The 24,613-nt window shown below is 45.1% G+C and overlaps 1 protein-coding gene across 1 annotated transcript in view; it reads left to right on the plus strand.

Moving 5' to 3' along the window:
* The window catches only part of LOC109314775 (vasoactive intestinal polypeptide receptor-like), a 54,406-nt gene that overhangs the window by 1,996 nt on the left and 27,797 nt on the right, over nt 1–24,613 (plus strand). Inside the window, exons 2-4 of the mRNA XM_019542501.1 lie at nt 7,275–7,378; nt 11,549–11,649; nt 13,061–13,193. Of these exons, the coding sequence (XP_019398046.1) occupies nt 7,275–7,378; nt 11,549–11,649; nt 13,061–13,193 (338 nt within the window). The remainder of the gene's footprint in view (nt 1–7,274; nt 7,379–11,548; nt 11,650–13,060; nt 13,194–24,613) is intronic.

Below are 24,613 nucleotides of genomic sequence, written 5' to 3' on the forward strand. Positions count from 1 at the left end.
GAGAAGGGAGTTCCCCAGCCTGTAGGTATGGCGCTGGTTCTTCCTCCCCAGGTGCAGCACCTTGCACTTGTTGGTGTTGAATGTCATCCTATTCTAATCTGCCCCCCCTGTAACCTGTCTGGGTCCAATTGCAGCCTATTCCTCCCTTGGTGGAAGGTGACTTCTGGAGGTCCCTTCCAGCCCTACTTTTCTATTATTCGTCCCTCCTCTATATTTGTTTCAAACTTGGTTTCAGGCTGCACACTGGACATCCCTTGATGGTGCTTCCCTTCCTGGTTTTCTTTATCAGTTTCCTCTGTGCCAACACAGTTGGAACCAGATTGTATTCTGCTCACAGGGTATGGGAACATAGACACTGTAAGTCTTCAGTCTCCAGCTGTATCTGCCCTTTCAATTCCTATAGTTCTGCTTACTTCTCATAATGACCTTTTTTCTTGTAGCACCCTATCTCCTTTATCCCTGCACCTCTGAAGTCCCCCAGAGCCTTTCTGCCACCCTCCTAGTCAACAGGCTTAATGGGCTTTGCCTGCTGAATTTGGGTCAGTCCCCTGAGCAGTTATAGCCTATAAGATGTAATCACTCCCAAAGTCCTTGCTTCTTTTTCACAGGTCCTCATGGAGCTTTGGAACAAGGGCTTTTGGAAAGATCTCCACTCAGCTCTCAAAGCACTCAGTGCCCTAGCCAGGCTCTTTGCATTCAAATACATACAACGCAGAAGGCAGCGTGAAGGCCCACAGGAAAAATGCATCCCAGCTCCACAGTCAGTTACTTGTAACTCACTATATACAAAGCCAACTTTGCTTGCCAATGCATTAATTTTATGGGAACCCTCGCCTCTATTCCACTCAAACATGCCCTTCCCTTGCTAAGGCCTAATAAGATTAATCTCCTTTTTATGGTGGTATTATATTGCTGCCCTCTTGCATTGTGCTTCTCACTACCAGCTTTTGGGTTTTTTTACTTGCATTGCTCAGACATTAACAAATCATTTGCTTCTGTCCTCATGCTCTCCAGCAGTTAGCAGAGTCAGTGTAACCCAAAAGAAAAGTCCATAGGTCTACCCTCAGCTGAGCATGATTAAGACCCACCAGCTGTAGCCAATAGCACATAAGGGTATGAGGAGGCTAGCATCACATCCAGCGACCGTTGACTCCCCATGTTAGCTGCGCTAAGTAGAGGTTTTCAGAGCAAGACTCAAAGTAATGCCTCTATAGAGTTGCAGCACAACACCGTAACTACTTGCCCATCCTACTCCACGATCCAGGCAGGACCTGTTCCCCTCTCTTTCATGGGCACTCCAGACTAAGTTTGAAGAACCCATCAAGAGGTTCAGGTTACTAGTCAAGGAATTTCTGTATTTTAGGATTGATTGCTAAAGATCTGATCAAATGTACACTGAAGTTAACTGAGAGCATCTCCTGGACTACAACAGGCTTTGGATTAACCCTTGGCTAATTTGGAAGTAAAGTTGTCAGTAATTTTGAAGTAATGTTGTCAGTACTTACCAGCCAATCTCTTAGGGTTTGTCTGCATGACAACATGAAGGAAAGTTCATGTGAATTAATTAAAAGTTTAAAATTAAAGTGAATTAATTAAACCTCTTATAGAGACACCCTTGCTTAAAATTAATGTCGTCTTTATTTGATTTAACTTAATTGACTTCTGACATGAAGCATTTTAAATTGAATTGCAGCCACTTTAACTCTCAATAAGAGGGTCCACAAAGCAGTTTAATTCAATTTAACTAATTTATAGTAGAACGCTGAGCAGCTGCTGTCCAGTCAACCACGACATTGCCGCATATTGTCATGGGATCTGTCTTTAAACAGAGAATGATCAGTGACTACTTTAAAGTTTCTTCACCACCACTGTCCATATTGAATTAAATTCAACAAATTTCCATTGATGGTATAATAACCTTGTTAACGTAGTGGTTTAATGTGCAGTGTCTTTTTGTTATACTGTATTTTTCAGTGGTATTACTGATCAAAGGCATGTTTCTGTAACGGCACATGAGTTGGTCTCAGTTGCCGCGGGGTTCAGCATACTGTCATCCTTTAAAAATTCATTCAGATTAACTTTGAGTGGCCCTTTAGAAAGAAGCCATTATTCAGATCAACCCCACTTTTATCAATCTGATTTTTCTCTTCTGTCATTGCTTCCCACTATAGTTTGGCCTCACAGAGATGGTTAAAGATGCCTTTCTACTGAGAAATATCTCTTTCTATCAGTATAACGCTCCTGGTTTTCCAGTGAAACTTAATTAAATTCCACCAGTCAAGTGGCTGGCCTTACCTAGTTTTCTTATTCAGAGCAGGAAAAACACTGCTAATAAATTCTTTAGAAGTCATGTTATATCTCAAGAAAGATTCAGCTCAGAACAGTTGTTTTTTTAATTGTTCAGGAGAAGCTAAATGTGACCCCAATTCTTTAGAAGCTATGTTAGGTCTGGAGAGATTCGAATCGAATCGGAACAGACATAGTTTAAGAGTTTGTGAGGGGATATTTGTTTATTCTAGCTGACGGGTGAACACGTTTTTGCTAATATTTATTTTTTATTTTAAAATGTCATTGCATTGAATGCTAGCGTGTAGGTCAGAAGAGCTACAGCAGCCCAAATTCTTCAACTACAGAACAGATGAGGCATGTTATGTAGATACTGTCACTCTTCATCCAATTCCAAATGTGGTCATCTTATAGGTCACATTAGAAATCAGCAACGGGGAGGTTGCGCTGCTGTTGACAGTCCTGTCTTTTTCTATTGTGCTTCGAGATTTCAACCACTTTACCAGCAGCCAGCTTCCTTCATCATCAGGTCTTGGGCAGCCTTCACTCCTCCATGCTCTTGCCTAGATGTATGCAACAAAGGTCATGGTGTGATGGTCATAGATCTCTTCTGCATACACCATGATCCAGAGGATCGATGATTGAGTCAGCTGAGCAGCATGAAGCAAGAAACCACAAGTCCAAGTGAGGGCTACGTTGGGCTACTTTCAAGAAACGTATAGTCAACAGCTAGCAATGCTACTTGCAAATGTGTCACCGTAAGCAACTGTTATAAAAGATGATTATTATTATGTAATGCAGATACTTATGTAATTAACTCTCTCTCATCTCAGTACCAGTGACATAAACATGTTATTTGTACTACAGCTTCAAAATGATGGGGGTTTTCCTTCCCCAACAAAAAATTTAATCTTTGGCAGAACCAGAGTCATGAATGTCACTCTTCTCTACCACTTCCCTCACCCTAAAGTAGGGCTCTCTCAGTCTCTTGTTGGAGCTATTCCACCTCATATACATCATTCATATACAGACCTCTCATATACATATATGCTTCATAGGCATGATTCATTCTCCCATTTGTGCTCTGGTTTTTCATTTTGAAAGCTCTTTGGCTGTCCTGATGATGAGCAGGAAAACCAGAAAGGTATGAAAGGGGAGAAAGAGCTAGGTCTCATGTATCTTTTCATTTCCTGCATGCCCTGAGTTCTCATTGGGGAAAATGCAGTTTCAGCCTATGGGAGATCGTGCAAGATCGTGCCCCCGGTTTGTCTTTAAAAATTCCAGAAATGTGTGAAAGACAAAAAGAAGCAGAGAGACCTTCTCAGAAAGTGAGGTCCCATAAAAGCAAGAGAGAATTGTTTTGCCTTGGGCATCCCAGCTCCCAGGGATGGATGTGTGACCCAGAGTCTTCGTTTCTAGAGTCAACTCCTCACTGCATCTTTTTTTGTTTTAAGATCACTTTATTCCTTTCACTACTCATCACAATAAAATCAATCATCCCTGCTCACAGAGCTGGAACAAAATGATAAAAATAAACCTGTTTTACAACTTCACCTCCCTCCTGATTCTAAGAGCTGCCTTTTAGAAACTCCCCTGGAGTAAAACTGCTGTATTTTCATTTCCTGCCTGCTTGCAGACAGGGAAAGCTAAAGGAAAATTGAACCCAGAGTGGGCCCACAGGCCACTGCAGTGTGCTACGAGGTCACTGTGCAAGAAGAAAAGAGCTGAATGCAGCTGATGCATTTCTTGTTTGACTCATTCGGTGTTTTTAGTTTTTGCAATAACTGCCAATATATTAATTCCATCATAATGGCAACCAGACATCTCGTCTGCTTGGATTGTGCTGGGGGTTATCACTTCCCGGTCCTCTGCCTCAGCTTCAGCAACAGAATTGGTGCGTGAGGATTGTTATATTTGTGCATGAGGGTTGTTCCTGAACTTTTAAGAATAGGTTAGACGAGCACTTGCATAGGATTGTTTAGAAAGGGAGGATCCTGCCTGGAGCACAGGGCTGGATTAGATGTGCCCTCCCAAGTCCAGGCTTTCTATGATATTATAGTCTGCTGTAGAAGAAATAACATCTCCGTGTTAAAGTGCTCTAAGATCTTTGGGTGGGAAGTGCTGGCTAGGAGGCAAATTCGAAATTTAGGCACACTGGGAAAGGAACCAAGGAAACTTAAGACTGAAAAAAAAATGTGTTAATTGATCCAGCTAAGATGACAAGCCAAGAATCAAGCAGCCAAAATCTGCCCCAAGTGGAGGAGCGAGCCTTTCACAGGAAACACAAGTCAAAGTAGGTCAGATGATAGGATCGACTGATATCAGGAAGCACTAAAATTTGCACGTAACTTAGAGCTGTAAATGATCTCAGTTGATATTACAGTAGCTAGACCATTCATGGGTGCTTTTATCTAATGAAACGATGTGTGCGTGTGGTTTGAACCCTTGTAAAAAGAAACAGGAATAATAAACCTGCAGATAGGCTTGACCTACAGCAACAGAGACTCAGGTGGTGGGGCAAGAAAAGCAGCTGCAGTGAGCAGGCAGGCACTCAGCTGTGCTAAGGCACCAGGGTTTCAGTTGCAGTCAGATTTTCAGGTAGGAAAAAGTATAAGGAAATGTCGTGTTTTCTAAAGGTGACTGGCCGTTGCACTCTTGAACGCAGTTCGATTCCTGTTAAGGCAACAAATAGGCCCCTGCAGACTTCCTGTGAGAGACAGCTTGCCCTTTTGTTTAGGACCAGATCAAAGATCAAATAGTTTGCAATAGCAAAGATGTAGAAAATACTGAAAAAAGGACAGCTGAGCATTCCCTCATTGCCACATAATCAGTTTGTTCTTATTTGGAAGAATGTGTTACTTTGCTGCGGGTGACAAATCTCATCAGTCTCGGGGCGTCCGTGGCAACGTTTACAAATCCCCGTAGCTTCACAGATTTGGTTCTTTATCTGGGGAATCATAAATGCCTCGGTAGCTATCTGGTGTTTGTTCAACATGATAGATTACACCGTTTGTCCAGTTAGAGACTGTGGGCAGTTATAAGGGATTGAAGTTGCACAGAGAGATCTGAGAGCAGTGGATGCAACCAGTTTGCAAACCATCACCTGAAATTGTTCCACGGGAAGGGCAGGGCCAGAGTTCACAATGAAAGTGGATGGTGGGGACAAGGGAGGACTTGTTTGTACAAATGAGTATGTGTTGTCATCTATATCTATTTGTGTGCCTCCCTAAGTAGACTGGGAGCTCCTCTAGGTGAGGCCCATCTTTTATTCTGTGTCTGTACGGCACCTAGCAAACAGGCCCTCTTGAAGGGGTTTCTAAGGGCTACTGTAATACAGATTATAACTACAAACTTATGTGTAATAGGAAGTGAATACGCCTGCAGATGGGGGTGGGGGCGGGAATCCCAAGTTTGCAACTCCTGTTACTGGCAACAGATAATTTGCACAGCTCTTTTCATTAGGGATGTAGGTAGCGAGCACCTTGTGGGATGTAATGACCAGCCCTGAAATCCTAATTGCAGATGAGGACACTGTGCGCTTTGTAAGCCAAGACCTGTGGTTGAGGAACAGGCATAGTTCTGTTAAACTCCCCCAAATGCAGAAGATCATTCAAAATAACTAAATCGCTTTGCTCTCAAAGTCTGAGCTTGGTATCTGGGTATTGCTGCATGTAGTGCACAGAAGCAAGGAATACAAATGCAGTAGGACATGTCCTGGGAGCATCTTTTCTTGAGAAAGGCTAAGCATTTCTGCTTCCCATCCAAGCTGGGACATTAAAGTCAGGGGTGACCTAAGTGGGTGTTTTAAAACGTCAAGGTTTGAATGCAACTTGGAAAGGGAAGTTATGTTATCTGAACCTGTTTCTTTAGCTTCAAAAGTCATCTAAGTCAATGACTACATTATCCCTGTCCAAGAATATTCTACTAAAATAAATGTATTGAAGCATTCAAACCATATGAATGTTTTTCCCCAGTATCTGTAGTTGGAGGCACTTTGTCCTCATTCAAGTAAGATTCCTATTGATTTTAGTTGCATATCAGACCAGTAAAACAGAAGGGCTTGTCTTGTAGGTAGGGGCCTGACTTCCTTATGGGCTATCTATGTTCAGTCCTCAGCAATCCTGCACATGTTGCCATTTCATATGGTGTCTAGACAGTGTCCCTCACAATGAGCATGTCTACACTGGTCCAGGGAACACCACAGTGTAGTGCCTCACCCCAGCTCTGCATGTGCCACCACCCTGTGTGGCCGTGTCCAGGTGAGCACGGCCGTGCACTATGTGGCATCACACTGCACGTTTATGTGTTCTCCGTGCTGCAAGGTAGCAAAAAACCCAAAAAACGCCTGTGCAAAAAACAAAAAATGGGGCGGCGCAAGCATGGGCAGCACGTGCCTCCCAAAACTGGAGCCAGGCCAGCCAGAGCCACACTCCAGCTGCAGGCCAGGCTCCAAGCAGCAGGATCACCACAGCTGCAGTCCTTGGAGGCCCTCAGCAACCCAGATAAGGCTGCTGATGCCAGTCCAGTGCTTGCCCCAGCTTCCCCAACCCCACCTGGGTAACCTGCCATGGTGTATGGCATTCCCTGAGGACAAGTAGCAGCGGCAGAAGATGTGCTGCTGCATCTTGTCCCTGCAGAAACAAACATCCACGCTCGTGTGGATGCAGTGCATCTGTCGTAATGGCCAAGACAGGGAGAACTTAATGGCACACAAACCTGGCACTCCACTCAGGCAGCCACACTACTTCAAGAGGTAGCATGCACAGGGCATGCCTCCTTGTGGCATAGTACTGAGAAGGTCTAGTAGACATATCCAAGGGAGCCTGGTCTAATGGCGCTGTGATGATACGAGTACTAAGTCATAATTCAGCAAGGTGCTGGAGATCTGTCTTCATGTGTTGCAGAGTGTAGGAGCTGAAATGGGTCAGAAAGTGCTCATGTTAAGCATGTGTCTTTTTTATTAATCCTCTTCCTCTTTTCCCTTCTAGGCAATGTATCCAGGAACTGTACAGACAAGGGTTGGGCAGATCTGTACCCTGCAGCATATGCAGCCGCCTGTGGGTATGATGCCAACAGCACTCCAGGGGATGAGGTCTGTACAGCCCTGACACGCAGAACTCAGCATGGTGGCGTGGAAAAGACTCTCTGATTTCCCACCCCCACAGACCCATTTTTCCCATTCATGTCCCAGCCGTCAAGGTTGGCAGGAAAGATGACTTTTCTACTGACCCAGAACACATGGCAGCAGAGATCTAGCATTTCTCCTGGTCAGCACTGACACCAAAGAGCCCATCCTGGCAGGGGATGTGTGCACCTCCAACATCTCATTGATTCCACTGGGAGCTGAGGATATGCAACGCCTCTGCAAATTAGGCCACGTTTGTGCATATGGAATAAACACTGGCTTACGTGCTGTAATGGGGGGTCTCCTCCCTTTCTCTGATGTTTCTTGAAAAATGGCTAGCATGGCATAGGCACCCAGCTCCAGAAGAGGGTTCATAGCTGAGACTCCTAACTCAGGGCTGTGAATTCCAGAGAGTAACGGGGCACCTGATCATTAAGCATTGCAATCCTTGCATGCCTTTTTTAATATAGCCCATCGGTTCTGCATATTACTCTTTGCATGAGCTATGAAAGCGGCCACACAAGGCATCGTAGATTTGCATGTGCAGCACTTGGCCCAAATCTTTCACTTAAAACCCTCTACTCTATATCAGCCCAACCAGATAACCTGGATTGAGGTTTTTAAGGTCGATTAAGAGATTGAGGTACAAAGCTCCCATTGAAATCAGTGGAAGATTGTAGCAAAATACCTTAGGTTTCAGAATCTCAGTTGCTGAAGTGTACTAGCAAAACATGAGACATGGTTGGATCCTTGCTTTTAGATGCGCACTGCATGCAAGTCTTTCCCTACTTCCCTGCTTGCTCAGCATAAGTGAATGCCAGGCCCAAGAGGCTTTGCAATAAAAGAGTCTGGACATTGGAAGATACTCGCATTCACCAGTCCATAGTCCTAGCGGGTCCCCAGTACTCCCACATCACAGAGGCAATTAAGAAAATTTCAGAAGAGTTCAGCTGCTTTGATGACAAACAAGTAAAGAAAACAGTAATAGAAGAGCTGCACAAAGAACACCAGTGCCCTACTGAAGGGAAAACTGGAGCCAGCGACTGGAGCCAGCCCCTATACATCTTCAAATGCCCTGTTTTGAAGATCAAAACTTCAGGCTTGGATTCCAAGCCTTGTAACCCATCGCTGTGTCTCTGGACTGTGAAGGCCCTTTTCCAAGGACTCAGATTTGTGTGCAGCCTGCAAAGGGATTTGGGAATTCCTGCTTCATGCTTGGACTACCCAGTGGAGCTCAGTATTGCACAAATGCCTTGTTACCAAGACACCGCATATTGTGCTCTTTTAATTCTCTCTTAATTATTTTCTTTTGACTCATGGAGTTTGGGGATGCTGTTTGCGTCTGGGCAAGATATGGCTTAGGCAGTAACCTACTGTATGGTCCTGGAAATGACAAGCTGAATAGAAGAGATGTGTTGAATAGCCTGAGGAGGGGAGAGGGTTTTGGGGGGGAAAATGGAGAAAGAGGCTGAACAGAAGACCTGAAGTGAGGTTGATAGTCATCCATGCTTGAAACGTCCCATGCATTTTTAATGTCTGCTGAGTACCACTTGGAAACAACAAGAAAAGTATGAAATATGGATAAGTGTTTGCAAAAGGCTCTTCCTGAGCAATAGGAGTGACGCCCTTATGAACCCCGTGATCTTACTGTGATCTATGGTCTGATTTTCAAGGAGTTTTGCACTTGGAAATGCAGGAAATATCACATGCACATTTCCAGATGCCTCGATGCAAACTCCCAATACTGTGGTTGTCCATGGCAAGGCAGGCTCCTGTCTAGCTGGGCACACCTGTGCATTCGTATGCATGCGTGTAAACGGGCAATACAGCATGTGTGTGTTAAATTGGTCTTGCAGTGTAAAGAAAAGCAGGAGTCTGATGGTCTGCAGAGTTGTTACAGTTCCTGAGGGCAGTTTGGAAAAGCAGTTGCGATCAGAAAGAAAACACCAGTGGCATTTTGTTGTATCACTGAGGTCATCCAGTGTCCTCAGACCCCTGAGCAAACGTTAGCTGCTGTATTCAGCTCTCCATTACAGTGGGGTAAATGTGGAAGTGGCTCCACTGAAATCTATGGTGTCAACTCAGAATGTGCCTTGGCCTAACAGGGAGGAGAGCCACAACATGCCCATGACATCAGCAGCGGTGCTTGCAAGTCATGGGAGAAAAAGATCAAGCAAGTTGCTTAAAATCATGGGACAGTTCAAAGACAGAGCTTACCAGAAGCCAGAAGACCTGATGTGCATCTTCCCAGTTTTCATTAATAGAATATACTGCTCTTCTCCTTTAGTTTGAGGGCCAGAGAAGTGCCAAGGATTGAAATCAGTAGGAGTTAGGCACCTAAATACTTCTGGGCCCAAGTCCCCAGTTCCTTCTATGGTCTTGGGTAGGTCACATAAGCTCATTTCCTTGATTCCCCATCTCTAAAATTGCAATACCTATGCCCACTCCCCTCAGTGGGGCTGCTGTGAGGATTGATGAAGTGATGCATCTAGTCTGGGACGTTTCTAGAAGTGATGCTTCTCAAAGCGACCACTTTCACTCCTATGACGGCATCTGCCCCTTCGATCTTTCCATTTCTTTTCCCTATTCCCAGGGAATGGAGGGAGGGAGAATCTGCCTCATCTTTATCCTCTCACAGCTCTTCCACCTTTGTTTCTATCCTCTCATAGCAACATAGGGCTGTAAGGGACCTCATGCGGTCATCTAGTCCAGCCCCTGCTGAGGTCGTCATCCCGTCAGTAATGTGAGCACTGGACGCACGGATCTCTCTTCTGTTGGTTTTGTAAAAAATCCTCATCCTTTTCAGATCCCTTAAAAATGATATGAGTAATGCGTGTGCAGTAGCTCTCAACCTTTTTAGGCTCAAGGCACTCCCCAGAAAACGCCAGCTCTTAATCTTTACTTGTTTTTTGACTGGAAGAGGTGCAGCCAGGTGTCCAAGCCAGCAGCGATGCATAGGGACAGCAGCAACTTCCAGTAGCTGGTGCTGCCGGTGTGGCTGTTTTTTCTGACCCCCCTCCCTAAGAGTCAGTGTCTGAGACCATTTTCCTGGATCAACCCCTTCAGTTAAGCTACTGCTTTTCACTAGAGAAAAATACTGGAACAATTCTTCCATTTCAAAGAACTTGAAAAGACCGCAACAGGTCATAATGTTTTTTAACACAATGGATTCCTATTTGAACTCTCTGGGGTTATCTTGTGAAGCATGTTCACATGTCTAACAGTACTACTATTGAATGGCACCCCCACTCCCAGCACCCTTGAAAGGATCTCAAGGGATCGAGGATGCTACATCACCCCACTTGAGAATCACTGTTCCATGCACTGTTATTAAAGGGAAGGCATCTGAATTTAGACAGGGCAAAAGAATTGCATCAACATTTTTTCCCACAGAAAGTTTGGGGGACTGCCTGCAAAATGTCTCTGCTTTCCATGGGAATTTTTTCAAATTTTTGTTTGTTGATAAAAGGCATGTGCAAACAACCCAAATTTGTGTTTTAGATGAAAGCCAAAATCTACTGAAATCCATGTTGCCGCCATGCCAAAAGGGGAGTAGTAGTCGGTAGCCTGGTGCTCCTGATTATCTGTGGACCACAATTCTCAATTAAACTATGTCTCTCACATCATGCCCTATGACCAGAGACTTCCACAGTGTGCTGGGACAGCCAAAATATGTCCATTTTTTAACCAAAAAAATCTGTCTTGTCCAAGAAAAAAACAAACCATTTTCTGAGCAGTAATATTTCCAGCTTGCATGGCTGAAATGAGACCATCACAAACAGTTTTCAAATGGCATTCAGATGCTAATGCCTCATGCTCCTAGATATAAATCACCTGCCTTGTCCAAGATGATACCAATGTAATCACCTCTGCGAGTGACCAAAGCACATTATTGGGTAAGAGACTTTCCCTTATCAGACCACTACGTAAATAGGAGCAGATCCCAAGGCTGCTGGAGTCAATGGAATTATTTTCCATTCACTTCAATGGCATATGGTTCATGTCATTTTATACCAGAGGTTGCTTTTATCCTGATGAGGTAGCAATTAGCCAGTGGCCCTGCAGAAGTTGTCATCAAGGAGGAATCACTGAATGTCTTCCCCAAAGTCTAACTTTTGCCTCTTTCCTTCATGTTAGCAAACGGCGTTCTACGACACGGTCAGGACGGGTTACACCATCGGACATAGTTTATCACTCATCGCTCTCACGGCTGCTATGATCATTTTGTGCCTCTTCAGGTAAGACCTGGGGTGTGGAGGGAAAGGGACTCAAATAAGAGAGGGAAAAGGACAGGACAAGGGAGGGGAACTGGCTCTTCAACTCTGGGGAAATCAGCAGATCCTTGGTTATGCATTAAGAGTGGAATGTCTTTGGGGTCCCCCAGGATGCCTTTCAAGGGCAAGATAGATGACACCAGCAGAGGACATGATGTTTCTCAAAGAAGGACACACCTTTTGAGGTGTCTCAGTCCCATGGCATTTGAATGGTGACATTTGCATGGGGGTTTGCAACACCAGCCAAGCGGTCTACATGGCTCGGTCGCTCAGAGTATGCCTTGGAAAGAAGCAGAGCCATCCTCCAGCTCCTGGCCACCTTTAACCTCAGAACACATAATAACCACACAACGTTACAGTGATGGTGTTGAACAGACTTTTATTTGCAGCTGTTGCTGAGGTCTGAAGAGGATAGCAGAGAACTAGACCACCTGGAGATGGGCACGAGTTGCTAACTTCTCTAATCCATACCTGCCTACAAATGCGGGGTTATACCTTATAGTAGGTTGTCCAATTCTAGGGTCTGTCACAATCAAATCACAAATGTAAGTGTTGCAGGAGACTGGAGGAAACAGAGTATTTTGGAGCAGCTCTGAGTCTCCTCTGTCATATGCTGTGGCTAGGCACACCAAAAACGGTGACCCACTTTTCTTCCTTCCTTTCTTTGTCCATCCCTGCCATAAGAGAAGGAATGAAGAAACAAAGAATGAGCTCTTTTATAGTTGCCATGGCTATAACATAGCTATTTCCAGGGCATGAGGCCTGTCATTTACAGTTACTAGAAAAATTGGTTTGAAAATCTAATTTCCTTAATACAAATATGTCTCCAAAGTATGCTATGCTGAGGAAGAGATGGTATAAGCCTAGTATTCCCCTTGCTTTTTGGTTAATAAGTCATGGCTTTTGCATAGAAGTATGAGTCATGCTGCTATAATAAAATATGCAAGCATTTATTAATTTGGGCCAACAGTGTTCCAAAAATGGGGTTTCCTTGCAGAAAATGGTGGCAGTAATTCTGCAGGAATCAGAGCCTCGTCCTGGAAAAGGTCATATACTCATGAAGCTCATGTACCATTGGAATTGCCAATGGAAAATTTGCTACTGATCCAACATTTGACATATTTGCATGTTGCTTTTGTTTTCCACCTCCACTAAACAGACAGATTGGGGGTCACCTCCGTAATAGGTATAAAATGGCTTCAATGGAGCTCGCATTGATTTCCACCAGATTAAAATCTGCCTCAAGTGTTTCCAGTTGTTAATTGAGGAGCTATCTCTTGGTCAAAGAAACATTATATAATTTCAGTCAAAAGAATGGTGTATTGAGAAGCCCTGATGCTCAAAAATGTTATTTCATGCTATTCCCTTTCTGTAGAAAACTGCACTGTACTCGAAATTATATTCACATGCACCTCTTCATGTCCTTCATAATGAGAGCCATTGCGGTCTTCATCAAAGACGTCATCCTCTTTGAGAGCGATCACATGGACCACTGCTCTGTCAGCTTCGTAAGTAGCAGCTCCCATGTATTGCTTTCATATGAAATTTTCCTTCTTTTTGCCTTCCTTAACTGGGAAATAACCAAATAATTAACATGGACAGGCCTAACATGAATGAAAAGATCATAGCATAAATATCGTTTTAAATGATGGGCGAGGGTGGTACCGCCTTGTGTGATGATAGAGGTAGGAAAAGAAGTCGAAAATGTTCAGGAGAGTTTGAGATAATTTCCACTTTGCAAACTCAGTCAGCACTAGGGAGAAGAGCTGTTTGCCTCAAGGATGATTTGGGCACAAAAAGCAATGGGTATGAACTAACCGGGAGTAACTTCAGGAAGAAAAATGGAAATCAGAAGTGGGTTTCTAATTATCACAGATGTACAGTTCTGAAAGAGGCTTCCAGTGGGAGTAGCGGGGCAAAAAAAACCTAACCAGTTTTAAGCCAGAGCATGGTAAATTGATGAATGGCTTTGTGTAATGTGATTACCTGTCACGGCAGAGGCTGAATTCAGTGGCCTTGCACAGCCCTTCCAATCCTGTATCCCATGTTCCTATGTACAGGAAACTCATTTGGTGGCCAACTCCACAGAAGACACTTAAAGCATCACAAAACACTCTTTTCACCTTCCGCCTACAAAAGCTCCCCATCTTGATTTTTCTCTCTCTGGCCCCACGGCCCACTCCAGAGCTCAGTACCTTCTCCCACGCAGTCCTGCAAGCTCTAAACAGACTCCCAATCGCAATTTTCCAAGCAGCCTCTCTCCAAATGCGCCCTGAGACCCACTGACTCCACCATGACATTGTTATACCATGTTATGCTGCACCTATAGTGATCAAATAGCACTATATTTGCTCTTGCTGAGTTCGTGCCTTTGGACCTATACTGTACAGAGTGGGGAATTCATTGTAAAGGAGCCTGAGCATTTAATATGATATGTAGACAGTAATAAATAGTTGACCAGAGCCTGGTGCCACAAATAGCTGGCAATGTAGAGAAGCCAAGAACTCAATGAGCCATGGAGACTGAACTAACCTCTCCCCTCTCCAAGGTCCCTTGGGGTCATGCCTAAGCTACGATAGAGGGAAATCATGTCTGAAAAGCTCTCGCAGTAACTGTCTGCCCTGCAACTCTTCTGTGGATGAGGAATTTGCTGCCAAGCTCTTAATTTAGCCCTTTCAGAGATGGATCAGGAGAGAAGATAAGAACGTAGGAATTGCCATTGACTGGCTCAGACCATAGGTCCATCTTGCCCAGGCTCCTGTCACACAGCGGCAGAGACAAAATGCTGAAAGGGAGAGAGAATTGGGTCTGACCGGGGTTTTTCTCCACTGTTCCTCTCTTCCTTGCAGCCTCCTGCACGTAAGGTCTAGGAAGTCCTGATTCAGAAGCTGTATCCTGATCTCCTGTGCTCAATAGTTACTAATGTACCTTCCCTCCAAGAATGGGTCCAGTCTATTTTTGACTCTTGGGGGTCTATAAGACCTTGGGGGTCTTTAAGAGGAGACCAGACAAGCACCTGACTGGGGTCATCTGACCCCAGCACACTTTCCTGCCTGGGGCGGGGGTCAGACTCGATGATCCATTGAGGTCCCTTCCAACCCTAATAACTATGAATCTAGCTCAACTTTCAGCTTCCACAACATCTGGTGGCAATGAGTTCCACGCTTTAACGGCACGCGATGTAAAAAAAGAACGGCCTCTTGGTTAGTTTTAAACTCACTACTTACTAGTTTAATTTTGTGACCCCTAGTTCTTATACTGTGAAAGACAGTAAATAATAAATTTCTATGGACTTTCTCTTGACTCTTTATAAGCCCGTATCATGCCCCCACAAGCCTCTGTTTTCTAAACTGAAGTAGGCCTGGCCTCTTTAGTCTCTGAAGCCCCTCCATACCACCAGTCATCCTTGTTACCCTTCTGTGGACCTGCTCTAGTTCGCCTATATCCTTTTTGAGGCGTGGGGACCAAAACCAGGCACAGTATTCAAGGTGTGGACACACCATGGATTTATATAGGGTTATAATGACACTTTCTGTTTGGCTGACAATTCCCTTCATAATAATCCCTAACACTTTGTTTGCCTTTTTGATGGCTGGTGAGCACGGAGCTGATGGTTTTAGCCACATGTCCACAATGATTCCCAGATCTCTCTTTTCTGTAGAGGAACAGCTAATGTAGAGCCCTGGACTCATAGGGGCCTTTAGGGTTAATTCTGTGTGCTCTGTAAGTGAATTGCAATTGGGGACACAACAAAGTGAGCAACTAGTGCCACACAAAGATTATTAAGATAGGAGGAGCAAAGTTCCCCGCCCACGCTGTACTGTAACAACAGCAAACCTGCTGCAAATTCTGCACAGAACGTTTTTGCAAATCTCTTATCTGCATGCTGAATGGGGCCTAAAATTCAATTTTCTCCTTTTCTGGGTAAGTGGCCTAACCACTAGGCAAGAGATGGGCGGTGAGTCCTCCACTGTTCATCTCTCCCAACTGTACAGTTAGTCCAATAAAAGAGATCGCCAAACAAACCTGGCTTCTAACGTATTTCCTGGGCCATCACAGCTACAGCAACACTCCAGCCCCGTTACCACAATGGAAAAGTTACCGGCTTTCTTGAGAAAATCTCCACAGGCAAAATAAGTGCTTTTTGGCCAAGTGACTGCATAGGTTTAGGCGGAATATGGATATGAACCCAACTGGACTGCCTTTAGGCAGCTGCTTGCTCAGCATGCAGGCACCCAACTCTCAATGCATTTTGGGGCGGGGGGGGCCTTGGACACCTAAGTATGCACAATTCTGCTCTGGAAATCAGGCGTCTCCAAATTAGGCAGTGCAGCAGCCAACTGAGGAGCTTATCTCCTTTACTAGATTCAGACTTTAGTACTAGTGTAAGCCAGGACATATGCCATTAGCTGTGCAAAATCTTCAAGGGGAAATGCCGATGAAAGTCCTTGAACCTGTGAGCGCAGAACAGCTTTAAGTCCTCCACAAATAATTTTTAAATGCTGGAAAAAAAACCCAAGGTAAATGAAGCTTGCCTTAGGCACACGTTACTAAAGCAGCAAAAACAGCACCTTCTCCCTTTGCTTTGCTGCAATGGAGTTGGATTATCTTACTTAAAGTTGGAAACTGAATTACGGCACTGACCGAGTTGCAAGGTTTTTCCTTTATTAAAAGCAACAGTGAGAGAGAAATGGCTTTTGCCGTTAAGCTGCTTGATAAAGGTCCCAGGGAGCTGGCTTGTGGGCCTTTCCCCGTGTCACAATAGCTGTTACTAAGGCAAAAGAATTTGGATGGGCGGGGAAAAGAAAAATATTCCTATCTGGATGAAAAGCACAGTTTCCTTTTCATTGAGCAAACTCTCTGCACCCAGGCGTTGGCAAGCAAGACTTGTTTTCATAAGTAAATGTAACAGGCTAAATTGACCATTGATTGCACTCCTTTGGTAAAGCAGCATAGACCCTTTGTCCTACGGTAAGGAGATTCAATAATGATAGTTTTACAAAAGTTCCCTTTGAGCCTACAGTCCAAAGCAATTAAGCATGTCATTAAACACAATGGTGATGAGTTGTCTTGGCACACAAGGCCACCAGGAAGCTTGACCTTCAGAAGAGGGCTTATCCTCCAGAAATTTTCAGCAGGATTTGTCAGAGGAAGAGCTAGCGCACAGGGTGGGTTCAGCCTCTTGGTAAGTAGGGGACAGCAGAGAAATCACATGTCTGCGTATTCTCCTTGACCAAGCCACACACACTCGTTGACCAAGCTAAGGGACTGAGCAACTCAGATTCGAGTTCATTTTTTTAACTGTCAGTTAATAATACTTTTCTCTCCCATCGTAATGCAGCCAGGTCATTAAGCATGTGCATTGCTTTATGCATTTGAATAGTCCTGTTAACACACTTAAGTGTGTTGCTGCATCTAGGCAATCAGTGCTCATAGTAGAGATGATATCTTTTATTAGACCTGCAAGATTTTTGCAAAAAAAAGTTCTGTAATGGCTAGATCTGGGCTTTAAACTTCTAGATTCATAGATTTTTATATTATTTATAGAGCCAGAAGGGATCATTTTGATCGTCTAGTTTGACCTCCTGAAGAGCGCAGCTCAAACAATGTTCCTGGAGTCCATAACAAGGAATAACGGCCACAAGTTATTGGAGAGTAGGTTTAGATTAGACATCCGTAAGAACTGCTTCACAGTTAGGGCAGCTAGGATCTGGAACCAACTTCCAAGGGAAGTGGTGCTGGCTCCTACCCTGGGGGTCTTTAAGAGGAGGCTTGATGCCTACCTAGTTGGGATCATTTGAGCCCAGTTTTTTTTCTCCTGCCCTGGCAGGGGGTCAGACTTGAAGATCTATAAGGTCCCTTCCAACCCTACTTCTATGATTTCTTGAACCAAAACACCCAGCCTTAATTTTAAAATATTCAATGTTAGGAAAGCCACAACCATCTGTAGTAAGTTGCTGCTATGCTTTACTATGCTCACTGCTAAAAATTGGCACTCTTTTGGTAGTCTGACTTTAGTTAGCTTCATCTTGTAGTCATTAGACCTTGTTATATCTTTCTGAACTAGCCTGAAGAGCCCTCCGTTATCTAATTTTCCCTCGTCATGTAGATACCTGCAGACCATCTCTTGCAAACACAGTTCTTTTTTTTTTTTTATCATCCTCACTCACCTTCTCTTTCAGGAAAACCTTGCAGAAGATATTAAGTGAAATGTTAGGTTTGTTTTGTTTTTTTAAAGAAGCAGGTTCTTGATTCACTCTTATTAATGGAGTACTAAGGTGCTGTGCTGATGCCAAAATTTAGATTTGCAAATCAGATGGAGGTATACAGATTAGATGCAAACAGAAGGGCAGACCAGGAGCTGAAGACAAGGGTGATATGCAAATTTGCATCAGCTGAGGGTCTGGACGAGGGAAATTAGAGAAGTAGTCTACCTTCATCGTTTTGTGTTCCGGAAAGACTCGTCAGACATTGCATCCATTCCGGACAGATGATTACTTGCATAGGAAGGCAAACTCTGCCCAGCACACTCAGATCATGTAGGTTAAGAATATGAACTAGTGTTTCTGCTACTATCTTAAGAGTTGGATGCAAAAAGTGGGATCTGAGCAGAATTTTAAGTGCCCAAGTCCCAGCAATTCTGAAAACTAGTCTCCAGCTCTTTTTAGCAGTGTTTTTTCCCTAGCTCAGTGCCCTCTTCCCATTCCAGTAGGAATCGGGCAGTGCCATTGCTCCCAACATGAAAGAAGATCAGCAGATTCTGTCCTCATCCCTTCAGGATTTGTTTCAGCCTCTGCTCTACAAATCATATCCTTGCTCTTGGCAGACAGGAGCATTCCCTTTTCCTATGTCTCCTTTGGAGACATCCCTGTTGGTGCTTCTTAATGAAGCGTCCCCAGTCCAATAGATCTGCTTCTTCCTGATGTTTTTTATGAATGGCTCATCCTCTCTTTTCCATTCTTCCTTATGTCCACAGATTGTTCCATCCTCTTTTTTCCTCAATCCATTGTATATTGTTTTCATTGCCCTTAATCCCCAGTGTCTGCCTCCCTCTGTTGCCTCTTTCTGTCTCCTTACAAGGCAGTCTGCTCCTCTCCTCATCCTGGCCACCCTATTTTCTGTTCCTGCGTTTTTTCTCCAGTGCACCTGACCCTTTCCTCAACTGTGTCTTATCCATGAGCTGGTCCCTTCCTCTGCCTCATCGTCAAGGTCATGTGTTCTCCTATGTCACCTTCCTTGTCTTGGGGTATCTTCAGCAGGGCCCTGAAGTGTCCAGGTTGCCTCCTCTCTCCTCTCCGTTATTATGGCTCCAGATCCCTCCCTGAGGTCCCTCATCACCTGCACATGCATCTCTCATTCTCAGATCCTGTCATTCATGAGCACTGACAGGTGACATTTCATATACCAGTGGCATCCATCTTGTACCCAGTTCTTTCCTTTTTCGTGTCCTCGTCACAAGGTTTTTAGCAGAATTTGCAGATTTGTTGGAATCGGACAGGACCACGCCCAGAGCGCTTCTGCTGTGGCCTCGAACTTGCAACCTCTGGGTGGTACCCACTGAAGGACAGTGTACATCCTGTAGCTTCTAGATCTGGGACCCTTTGTTTTCTTTCCCATTGTCCTGGCTTCCTCCCTTGCCATCACACCGTCCTCATCCTCCTTGTCCCTACTTTTGCAGCCTTTCTTAGAATGAATGATGCTGCTGAAGCTTCAATAGGGTTTCCAGGTCCTACTGGAGCTTGAGCTGGATGGGATGGGGTGGGAGGAATGACAAGACAGGGTCACTCAGGGTAAGTCAAAGCTCACACCCAAATTTACTGTGAGTTAAACCAACAAGGTCAATATCAAAAAGAAAAAAAAATATAAGGACAAAGTATGTAAAGTATCTAGCATAACTCAACTGTCCTGAAGAAATCTGGTGTTGCCTGGGCAGTCAGGTCACAGGTGTGGTCAGAGACCCTTCTGCCGAATGCCTCTCGTGGACTCTTGTTTTCACGAGTGTCGCGTCCTGAAATGTTCACTGCTTAGCTTTGCCATGGTTTGCAAAGATTGTGGAGAGCTGCACTAGCAAGGCAGATGGGCATTAGTTGACTTTTAGCCGCCTGTTTTTGTGGAAAGTCCATGGGAGCCCAACACAACTCTAATTACAGATGACAGGAATTTATCCCTTGACTTTAACTGGAGTTGGATCAGGCCCCAACTATGGAAAGACTTCAGACATCAGTTGGAGGATTTACCAGCTGCTTGAAGAATGGGGTCTTTCTTTGTTTTCATGTATTTGGTGACATCATTTTCTTTTGAAAACCTAATATCCAGCAGCAGATACCAGCACAGAGCAATTCCTTACTGCTTAGGAAGCCCCATTGTGATACCTTTATTCAGGCAGTGTATTGTACCCTATTCCACAAGTAATCTACCTTCTTGAGACCAGCGTGCTACACTGTACCTTTCTTTAACTGCACTCAGGAAGGAGGAGTAAGACCTGTCCTGTACCCACTTGTGTTGGGTCTGGGTGTAGTGTGAAGCCCGGCTCTTTTGGTGAGCAAGCGCAGTGGGAAGCAATGGAGAGGATCAGAGACTACCTATGCCCTGGCCACATGCTAAGAAAGCAGCACCTAGGACTGCAGTATTTCCCAGCCTCCCTATACCCAGAGCATGGAGCCAGCTAGGGAAGATTGGCACTCTCAGCCTAACCAGTAAGGAGCAAATTGCACTATTGAGTTTTACACGATGATTTCCCATGGCCCCTGTGAGGGAGCGGGGGCTAGGGGCGGCCGTGAGCCCCCTAGCGCCCCCTACCGTCACGTTAGGGTGACGTAGCACCCTCAGAATCTCGCCCGCCACGACTTTGATGGTTAAATATATAATGTGGAGGCTGCCAGTTCCCTAGTGGACGGTATTGGTGTCCTGTCCCTAGTCCAGAATGGGGTTTCAATATGCGTCCCGCCTTAAGGGCAATGCGTGCCTGGCTGTGAGGCTTCATGTATCAATCTGGAGATAAGGGAGGAGTTGTAGGGGATGGCTAGGAGGCTCCTGGTCATGGGCATGACCTAAAACTGCACCCTGCCGGGAGTGGGTGGCCTGGTGGGTCTCTCAGTGGCACGGGAGCCCCCAGGAAATGCCAGGCCAGTTACCAACCTGGTGAAAGGTGTGTCGGGGCGCCTTAACCCCAGCCCCCACAGTCGGGTGGGTCACCTGCTACTCTCTCACCTGATGTCACCCGCAGCCCCCACAATCAGGTGGGTCAGTCTCTCACCTGGGGTCACCCAGAGGGCAGACCCCAGGTGAGAGAGTGGAGCTAGAGACTCAGACCAGATAGAGAGAGTATCCCTGACTGGTTGGTGCTGGGGCCAGGACCAGGATGGTCAAAAGGGCCAGGGGCCCACCATGAGGGACACCCAGAGCTAAGAGGCCCTGGAGTTTCTGACTGACCTTGGAGGTGAGGCCAGGGCCTGTATGGCCAACCTGGGGGGGACCACACCCAAGAGGAGAAAATAGTTTCAGGGATCTAGTTAGCCTGAATGAAAGTGGGGTAGGCTGCTGAAATGGAGGGGTCTTGGAGGGGTTCTGATTAGAGAAGTCTGGGGCCTAGCGTGGGGCCGGCGAGATTAACATCAGCTGGATGCCATCTGCGAGGCATGGGCTGCGGTGTAGGGGAGATTCAGAGCTGCGGATAGCACTCCCTAGCATCAGGGCAAGAAAATGGGCAGCCTCCTGCCTAATTAAGATCTCCAATTAATTAACAAGGTGTGGCCAGCGGGAAGGTGGGCGGTTGGTGGGCAGGGCATAGAAACAATCAGCCCTGAGAAGGCCCTCTGTCACATCCCTGTAGTGTGCTTCCTGGGCAGCACTACATATCCAGCGCTACATATCCCCCTACTTATCTCCAGGCAGGCTGGATCTCACTGGGTAAGGATGCCTGATTGTAAAAGAAAAGAAAATATTCTGATCCTTCTGATTTCTTTTCCCCTTTGCTGCTTCTTTAGTCCAGAGCAGAAGCACGGGTTGAAACACAGGCAACAAAGTGCTATGCTCATTGTGAGAGCCTGTGACTTCGTTTTAGTAAGTGTGTGTACAGGACCTAGAACAGCAGCATACAGACTGCCAAGTGTGCCCCTACACATTAAAATATGGTAAATAATCAATGGCAAAGGGGAGAGACACGAGCAATGGAAAAGTAAGGACTCTCATACTGTCTGGGTAAGCACTGGAACAGGATACCCAGAGAGGTGGTGGAATCTGCATCCTTGGAGGTCTCAGGTTGCAGCAAGGGAAGTTCAAGTTGGATATTAGGAAAAACTTTATCACAAGGAGGGTAGCAAAGCACTGGACCAGGTTCTACCAAGAAGTGGACTCTCCATTCTTGGATGTTTTTTAAGAGCCAGCTAGACAAAGCTTTGGCTGGGGCGATGTAGTTGGGGCTGGTTCTGCTTTGAGCAGGGGGTTGGACTAGATGTGACTTCCTGAGGTCCCTTCCAGCCCTCAATTTCCATAATTCTTATAAAGTCCCTGACTATCTTCCCATTAGAACCCCAGCCTTGGATTTTTCCTGATATTGTGCCAAGAGGTCTAATTCTACCAGGACTAGAAAGAGTTAATTAATAGCTCAACATCCTTGTCTCTCCTGGAAAGTAGAGACATGAATTCTGAGAGTTTTCTGTTCTGTTGATTATCTTTCACTTGACAGAAATGAAGATGCTACAAGCCCCATCATAATTATGTAGTTGATTAGCACCAATAACAAATTAAGGAGGATAAATATCCCTATTCAAGCTGTTCAAGAGAGCACTCTCCTTTTTTATTTCAATTTTTACTCTTGTCTCTATGTAATTAGCTGAAGGACCATTCCGCTCTGGTTACCATTTTGGACATACTCATGTGACTGTAGGAGACATCTAAACCAGTATTCAAAGCTTTCCAAATCTAAAGGCTCTGATCCTTAAGGATGGTTCAGGATCGATCTCTGAGGAGTCAACTCCTTCTGAAATGGATGGAAGTTAAATATTTTTTGTGCATCATTCCCACATGGGCGTGCATCAGAAATAATTCATTCTGATAAGTCAACAGATAGTCACACCAATGTAAAGCAGGAAATTGGGCCCAAAGTAAGGACACCGGGAAAAATAGTCTCCTAGCTGGTGTACACTGGTATCACTCCACCGACATGGATAGAGTTCTGCTACTAAACAGCTGGTGGGGGTGCAATCCTGACCTTGTTTTACATGTTGGAAGCTCGTAATATGAGAAGTTGCACCAGGTTGTCGGATGTAACCCTTGTATTAATAGAGATGGCCTTGCAAATGTCTTGACATTTAAATTCTTTCAGCTGATATTAGTAGGGTTAAACCAAAAAGAAAGGCCAAGGTTGCATAAGGGGCCCTGGGGATGTGTTTAGGCAGGCCTGCTGCCAAAACAATAAACCTGTATATGAGCAGTCTGTGGCCCCAAGCATCTTACAAATGAAGCCAGTGGGAAAATTGCTGTTGAACTGACTTCATCAGGGACAGGACAGCACCCTAAGGTCGCTTCCAGACTCCCCACCCCTACACATGCATGTAGAAGAGGGCAGGATTTTGTTCCATGTGACCTCCGTGTCTGCACATGTGTTTACAGATCCATCTCAGAGCTCATCTTTGTAAAAACAGTGCCATATCCTCGAGGGATAGCAAATCTCTCCCTCAGAGTTAAAGATGGTCCCAAACATAAGCCTGAACTGGAGCTCACTTGCTCAACCCCATCTCTAATGCACCATACCTGCGGCTGAATAGATGCGGAGTAAACAGTGAGAGATGAAGGGTCAGTTGCTGAGAACCAAGTAGAGTCCTCACTGGTTTAAGACCTAAAACCTATGATGTGACTGATTTCCTCATGGTAGAGACAAAATGATTGCTGGTCAAGCCACTGAAGAAGGTCAGCATTACATCTATCAGGAACTTAAACAGAGGAGCTCCAAATATTCAGCCCAAAACTCACATAATTCAGAAGTTGCTTTTCTTCAATCAGTAGTTTTGAGGACATCAGTAAGTAAAACTGATACCCATGGATTCCTTCATCCACTGTTTGCTGTTCCAGTCTTTGGACCCAGATTCTCTTTTACTGTAGGACAGTGGAAATTAAAATAGTGATGGATTTTAATGTCCTTTCTAACCCACTTGAATACAGAGTTTAGCTGCAATAAGCAAGAAGAGCCAAAATGAAAAGATGAGCGTTTACCAGCAGTGTCTGGTTTGTTTGCATTTTTAATTTGTGTTGTCTATGGAGATACGAGATTCTGAATGGGCAGGGCCCTGGAGTGACACCTTGGCCCCATCAAGGTCAAGGGAGTTTGCCATCAGTGGGCCCAGATTGAACTGCAGAGGCCACGCTTGCTTCTGCTGTAATGAGAATAGACAACCAGCCCACCGTGGCAATAGCCAGAGAGAGCAAATCTGTGCTTTCAGAAACATTCATTCATTGCTCAGACATCTCCCACTGCTACTGCAGGAGCACTCACTTTCAAGGGATTTTGCTGCTTCCAAAACAGATGCTGAAGGACTGACAAGCTCAAACTCCTCCTTGACAAGGCAGATGGCCTGAGACTGCAATGATTAAAAAAAAAAAAAAAGGACTTTCTTATGCCCCCTTTTCAAAGGAGAGCCAGGCTGGAAATGAGCAATCTCTCCTGGAAATCCATCCCAATCTCGCTGTTATGGTGCACCCTAGATTTACAAAAGAGAGCTGCTCTGACACCTGGGAGCTGGTAATAGTCTCCCAGATGACATCCCCCACCTGAGCGCAAAGAGTTCTTGCCCTTGTTACCTCCCCACCCCAGACACAGACACACATCTTGTGCCAAGTCGATGGTCCTCCACCTATTTAGACTCAAGGCACCTTTCATTAGACTCAAGACACCCACTGGAAAATGCCAGCTCTTAGCTTTCACTCATTT

Source organism: Crocodylus porosus, unplaced genomic scaffold (assembly GCF_001723895.1).
Source record: "Crocodylus porosus isolate Cpor-Errol unplaced genomic scaffold, CroPor_comp1, whole genome shotgun sequence".
Taxonomy (NCBI): Eukaryota; Metazoa; Chordata; order Crocodylia; family Crocodylidae; genus Crocodylus; species Crocodylus porosus.